Raw genomic sequence first — 7,252 nt, 5'->3', positions numbered from 1 at the left:
CACTGAAATGATATGTACTTCTAACCTGCTGGCATTGCCATCTCTCACATTGATATATCCATATACAACCAAAACAAAAACTATGGAGGCTACCTAGTCCTGTGCAATCAAGCTAGCAAACTTCATTGTCACGCTACTGATTGCCTGCCATGCTAGCCAAAAACCACAAATCCCGGCGCAATCTATGGAGAGAAGGAGGCCGCCAGATGATTTTGATAGGGATGATTTTGATATATACCTAAAGAATGCACCCTGCAATTAATACTTCTGCAAAATAAGATTTGCTGCCCTCATGCAGTCGCCATTCTTTTCTTCTTCTCAGGCACGGAACGCACACAAATGGTTCACCATTACCAAGCCATCACCAAGCATTTAATGTCCTCTGTAATGAACAACATATTACACAACCTCTGATGGTCACAATCAGCTCTGAGATAAATCAACAGCAATGTAATGGTTTGGGTAACAAGGATGAGGAGAACCAAAAGATATTGGAGGCCCAGAGACAGCCAAAATCCATGCACTTGCATCACTCTTCTTACTTATCTTTGTGGATTAATCAGAATTATTTTGTTCATGTGCATGATTCCCACAGGTGGGTCTTTTCTCTGAACTTATGTGTAATCTACTTTCTTAAAAAAGAATAGTTCATAATATTTTACTTCTTTTTTTTTGGATTTGGTTGTGTAGATCTTTTATGTTTAACATTTCCGATCATAGATTGACTGTGTAGATCTTTTATGTCTAACATTTCAGATCAAACTCTATGATCCATCATAAGATAAAGAACATCAGAAAAAGAAAGCATAAACATTCATTTGTATCGTCAAACTCTATGATCTATCATTAGAAAAAGAAAACATGAGAATTTGTTTGATACTTTCTTTTTCTGATAATGAAACATAGAAAAAGATCCAAAACATTAAACATAAAAAATTTACAGAGTCAAATCTAAAAAAAGCAACTAAAAAAAGCAACTAAAAGAAAACTAATATTCATTGATTGATGCAGGAAGCTTATCAACCCATCTAATGTTAGTCCATAGCCAGGAAGAATCTCTGTATTTTGTTCCTTCTGAGGTATTTTAATGAGCTACCAAGTTACATTTATTAGCTTGCTATACTGTCTTTTGGGTGTTATCACAGAAAAGATGATTTATACTCTCTGCTTTTTGTTGGTTTTGGTTGCAGGGTGTTGCAAGAAATTACAGAGAGGAGATTATGACGATGAAGTTAGGAAGGAGGAGAATGTTGGGGTTAAGACATTTACCAGGATCTTCACCGCCCAAATGTAAAAGCAAATGTGGAAATTGCAGGCCATGTAAAAGTGTACTTGTTCCAATTAATCCAAAGATGACAGTTCATGCTGAATATTATCCACAAGTCTGGAGATGTAGATGCAATGGCAAGCTATACAATCCATAGTTTCTTGTCAAACAATCACTTGAATCTGTCTTGTATTTTAAGTATCTTACAATTTGTAAGAATTAATCTTTTTTCTCCTAATGTAATTTAATTTCTGTTTATGGAGCTCCCACCTGTCTAGTGCATTTGAATAGAGATTGCTTACAATTTAGCCTTCTGCCCATGTTCTATAAAAATATTTCTTATTTCATTCTGCTCTCTATGTTAGACCCCTTTTTTCAGGTAATGGATTTTGTTTTGAATTTATTAATCTTTAAGTATACATCTTATTTTGTGGATAAAGATTCAAGACAAATCAATGTCTAAATTGTATTAGAGTTAGACTTTAAATTCTAGAATTTCTCCTCTACTAAATGTTAAATGTACTTATTTACAGGCTCTTAAATATAAATAAAATCTTCCTGAATGAAACACTTTTTTTAACTATATATAGAAAGGAAAAAAACTAATTTAGATTAATTAAATAAGTGTATAAAAAATATTTAATTTAGATAAAATAAATTAATATTTGAAAATGATAAAGTATATAGATTAAAATTATTTTTTAAGAAATTGAGTGTAAAGGGAATGAGTATTTGTTTTTTAGAATTATGGTGAATATATCTAGACTTGATGTAGAGTATATTTTAAGATTTTACTCATCTTAGTATCAAGTATGAGTGCTTTCCATCTAATGAATGCCTTAGGTACATAACTATGTCTAAATTTGTTGTGGGTCAATTTCACAAAGAAATTGAGTGTAAAGAGAATGAGTATTTGAGAATTATGGTGAATATATAAAGACTTGATGTAGAGTAGATTTTAAGATTTTACTCATCTTAGTATCAGGTTTGATTGCTCTCCATCTAATGAATGCCTTAGATACATAAACATGTCTAAATTTAATGTGGGTCAGATTCTCACCCTATGAGATTGATTTCATCCACTACAGGAATACCTTGATATGCAAAAGCGATATATAAAATGTGGATATGAACCTACATATTGTGGACTCTTCTGGCATTCTTATGAAAATGAACTTATACATTGTGGATTCTTGTGACAAACTTACAAAAAAATTAGGCATGTTGGAGTCCTATGACCTATGTTGTTGGAAACTCGGATTTTAGTTTTAATAAATACCTTAGGAAAAATGTTGGATTGCAAGGGCCAAGTTTTCTTAGGTTAGCCCTCTTAATTTTACTATATGATCATGGAAATGATTGAAGATAGCACTCTTCATTCATGCAAATGTCTAAATGTATGTTTTGATGCAAAATTAAGTTGTTTAATGCTTCAAAGTGAAGTATTCATAGGATGATCCTCTTTTAATTGTGAATGATAAGAAAAGATTATTTCTTGCCTCTTAGATGTGAATCAATGCATGTTGAATGCCTTTAAATACCAAGACCTAGAAAATAATCCTACAAACATGTACCAAGCTAGCTCATAACAAATATTGGAATATTTGGGAGTCAACAAAATTGGAATTTTGGAGGTCAATTCTACATGGTGCTAGATCACTCTTGCATGTTGCAAGATTGACTTGGGACAAGGAGATATGAATTACAATGGGGGAATGAATGTTTGGACAAGTGGACAGTAATAGATGTAATCATTGATAGATGTACTGGAATGTATATACATGTGGATAGGATATGACCAAATGTGTGGGAGGATTTGTAAATGAGAATGGGTGAATGATTTAAGATTAGGCCCAATTCTACAAAAAGAGTGTCCCATTTTTCAATACATGATCATGTTAAGCTATTCCATAAAAAATATCCTAAAACTAAATGGAAAATGACAAAGGTGTGAATTTTATTTCCATTAGACTTTGCCTCCACTTTGAGGTGCATTTGATTCTTAAATGAACGTGTATCTTGAAGAAAGTAAGAACTCACAAACATGCACGTAAAGTAAATATGTTGGCATGTTTGGTATAACCGATGAAGATGAGATTATGGTGGATGACTGTACCAGTAGAGGAAGATGACATGTTCAGTTATTTATATTGCCATTGATGGAAACTAGGTTCAATTGATGTTTAATGATGTTTGCAGTTGGTTTTTCGGTGATTGACTTATTGGCTAAGTGATTTGGTCTACCAGAGTAAGAGTTTGACAGTTTGACAGAGTTTACCGGCAAGACTGCGAATTAGGACCTTAACTAGTAAAGCAGATAAGTTTTGATGAAATCAGGTGATTGGCAATGTTTGGTGACTTGTGGTTTGATACATAAGATTTTATGATGAATTTGAGTATGTAACCAGAACCGCATCCTATGATGGTTATTGGAAGGCATGTTTTGAATTTCTGATGAAGTTTTGCCAGGGTTTAAGAAAGGTTTAAGGACTGGTAAATAATTCTCTTAACTGGTAATGATTTTTGGTTTGGCGGTGATCTACATCAAGATCACATGTTGATGATAACACGACACAAACCGTGTGATGAGTTTGAAAGATGTGTTGGTACGTTTGGAGAACGAATTTCTTGGGAACGTGCAAAGTGCTTGACTTTGTACCAGATTGACTTGTTGTGACGATTTATGATCATTCAACGAATGATATTGATTTATAATTGATTGTAATGATCCCTATGATGATCTGTAATGAGTTGTAAAGATCTGTGATGATCTATGTAGTAACTCTTAGGGTTTTGATGCCAACCTAGTTGTAAAAGTTATTTATGTCGGCAAGGTTGATGTTTTGGAGTGTCGGTGATTTTGAGAAGTGTGAGAAGTCGAACTAGTGTGTGTGAGAAGATCTGCCAGAGAGATGCAGAATTAGAACTTAATTGGATCTGATCAAGCAAGCAGTAGAGTGTTATACACAGATCATTCACTGTTGTTCTCTAACAATTACAACAACTAAAATCCCTTAACAAGGTAGGTCCTAATAGGCCTCACATTGTAAAATCCCCTAACAAGGTGACTCAATATCTGACTTCTAAATCCTCTTGCAAGGTTGATCCTAGCATATCAAAGATTCTAACAGGGCTGAGGTAAATCCCTTAACCGGGTGACTCCTAACAGGGTTTGCTCCTAATAGGGAATCATTGTAAGCTTCTAACTGGGCTTGGCTCCTAAAAGGGTGCATTCCGAAAGAGTGCAAAATATTTGTGGGTACCAATTCCCACCATGGTTTTTCCCTATTTGGGTTTCCACGTGAAAAACATGGTGTTCATGTGTGATATGCTTTTCTTGTGATGTTCATGTTTTATTTCTGATAATCGGTAAAGACAGTTTATGTTTGTTTGTCAGAGATCTTAAAGTGTTTACCAATATTGATGATTATATGATTGGTGAAGCATTCTAATCAGTTAATAAGTTGGTAACTGTGTTTGTTGATTTGATATTGAATTGATGGCTGATCTGATTAATAAGTTTGAATAAGAGGAAATGATTATCTAGATCTTATAAGGAAATATGTTATGAAGATTTGGTTTAAGTGTTGAAAGTTTTTAGATCTGAGATAAGTCTATTTTGGTGTTGAAAGTTTCAGTTTTTGCTAATACTGATAACTCAATGATGAGCAGATAGTACCAAACCGGTACTGAGAGGGGGGGGGGGGGGTGAATCAGTACAGGCAAAAACACAATTTTAAACCGGTTTGTCAGCAGACACTGTACTTCAATAGACAAACAGTAACACCGGTCTTAAACAAAGTACAACCGACAAAACCCAGAATAACTGAGACAAGCATAAACCGGTTGACACTTATCTTTTCATACATTCTAATACTTCATTTCCATTTCACCCTATTGCATGAACATGTAATCTATCATCAAAAGATATATGAGCAGCTAGATCAACATGATTTACCTTTAGACACAAATTGCTCAAACCATCACAAGAATATCACCACACATAACACATAGATTTTTTTCACGTGGAAACCCAACTGGGAAAAACCATGGTGGGGATGAATACCCACAAGCTATTTTGAACTCTTTATAAGTCCGCTCTGTTAGGAACCTTGTCCGGTTAAAGACTGATACAATAGGTCCTGTTAGGAACCGATCCTGTTAGGGATCACCTGGTTAAGGGATGGCTAGAATACTCGATTAAGGGTTAAACCCTGTTAAAGGTTACCTTTTTAGAGGATTTCAAGAACTCAATGGTTTTGAGTCACCCTGTTAAAGGATTTACAGCAAGTCGGTTAAAGCTACCTTGTTAAAAGATTTACAAATTGTTGAGGTGGTTAGAGATCAACAGGTATTACAATGATCTGGTAACAACATTCAATGCCAATGCAGATCCGCTTTAGCTCCTCTTCACATTCTTCACTTACACTCTACAGGTATCACTTCTCTCCTCTAGTCTGGCAAGAGTCACGTATATCTTCTCTTGGATACACACACACAACTTTTGCCAACAACCTCAGAAAGAAACACAACATCGACCTTATAGAGAACAGATAGGTCGGTAGCATAACCCCTAAACCCTAAACCTGTTAGGTTAAGAAATTCAAACGGTTCAATCCTGATCGTTGAGCATATTGCATTAAATGCAACAATCTTGATCCAATCTCAAGACATTCTCCATCGTTCGTTTTCCACCGATTTCATGGCGGGTGATAATCCATCACGCGTTATCACTGTTTACAGACTTTGCACATTCCCGAGGAAGATGGGAACAATCTCCTTCATGCAAGATCCTTCACGCGCCCAAGGCTGACTTGACAACATGATCTGTTCATCGTTACCATGCTAACTCATCACACAAAATCACCAGTTGAGCCACACAGGCTTGAAGCACTTCAACCGGAAACCCTGAAGTTGAGACTACCAACCGGTAGTCATACAAAGCTTCCATGTTCCGGTTCCCATAACGATATGCCGGTTCACCTTGAACAAACACATCGCTTCACTTTGGCACAAATGTCGGTTCACAGTGTTATACCGATTCTCTTCTCTTCATCATATTGACATTAATGACAACACACAATGTCATTATGTCCTCATATTGGTTCATATAATGCCAACAAATACATATTCACCCCCCTCTTAGTATTAACCGGATCCTCTAGGTTTATCAAAATATTCAATCATAAAAATAATTGCAATCAATATAAATAAATGGAACCAACTTGATATCTTCTATTGTTCACTCATCCTTTGGAATATGTGCCCCATAAAAACCCACTTAATAGAGAAAATATGTACAGTGAATAGTTTTTACTCGAGATTAAAGAAATTACACCTACAAATTGTATTAATTATTCATCAACATGAGAAAGAGGGTGAGGGGATAGAGTTAGAAAAATAATGCCTATATAGTATGACTATGAACACTCAAATATAGGGGAAAAATTAATAAACAAACATCAAACAATGATCCCACCCTAGATCAAGCATGCACCTATGATAGAGAAAAATGAATGGAAAGCATGATGAAATGAAATTATGTACTTCTTACCACATCAACCTTTAATGAACAAAGTGTTATGCTCCAAGTGATTAATTGATTGTAAAAATGAATGTAACTTTGCTTAATTCTATAACATAACTATTGTCACATGAAATTACACCCTGTTGAACTGGGTCCAACATTTAAATGACAAAGTGGAAACAACCTCAATGTCTGGGGCCTTTTTAGATGAGGTTGAATCTTTGAAGAAGGTCGGCTTCCTTTCTAATCTACATGGATAAGTGTTAATACAACACAACATTGAACAAGCCTAATCTAGTCCTATTCTATGAACTTGCAACAGGATAAAGAGAAAGAGTTTTAAAAAATAAAAGAGTGGTGATACACCAAAATTAGAACATGTTTCTCCCTATTTAGAATAACACAATACATTAATGAAAAAATCAAAAGAACTTACACAATTCTCTATTATACTAATT

General features: G+C 34.8%; 1 protein-coding gene across 1 annotated transcript; it reads left to right on the top strand.

Annotated features, from left to right (window-relative positions):
* Positions 1 to 264: 264 nt before the first annotated feature.
* LOC131069500 (EPIDERMAL PATTERNING FACTOR-like protein 5) lies at positions 265 to 1,614 on the top strand. The gene is made up of 3 exons (XM_058004961.2): positions 265 to 595; positions 1,012 to 1,079; positions 1,191 to 1,614. Exons 1-3 carry the CDS (start codon positions 454 to 456, stop codon positions 1,422 to 1,424), a joined length of 444 nt encoding a protein of 147 aa, XP_057860944.2. The 5' UTR covers positions 265 to 453; the 3' UTR covers positions 1,425 to 1,614.
* Positions 1,615 to 7,252: the final 5,638 nt, after the last annotated feature.

Source organism: Cryptomeria japonica, chromosome 3 (genome assembly GCF_030272615.1).
Source record: "Cryptomeria japonica chromosome 3, Sugi_1.0, whole genome shotgun sequence".
Lineage (NCBI taxonomy): Eukaryota > Viridiplantae > Streptophyta > Pinopsida > Cupressales > Cupressaceae > Cryptomeria > Cryptomeria japonica.
Note: the sequence above shows the minus strand (reverse complement) of the source record. Positions and strands in the feature narration are given on the sequence as shown.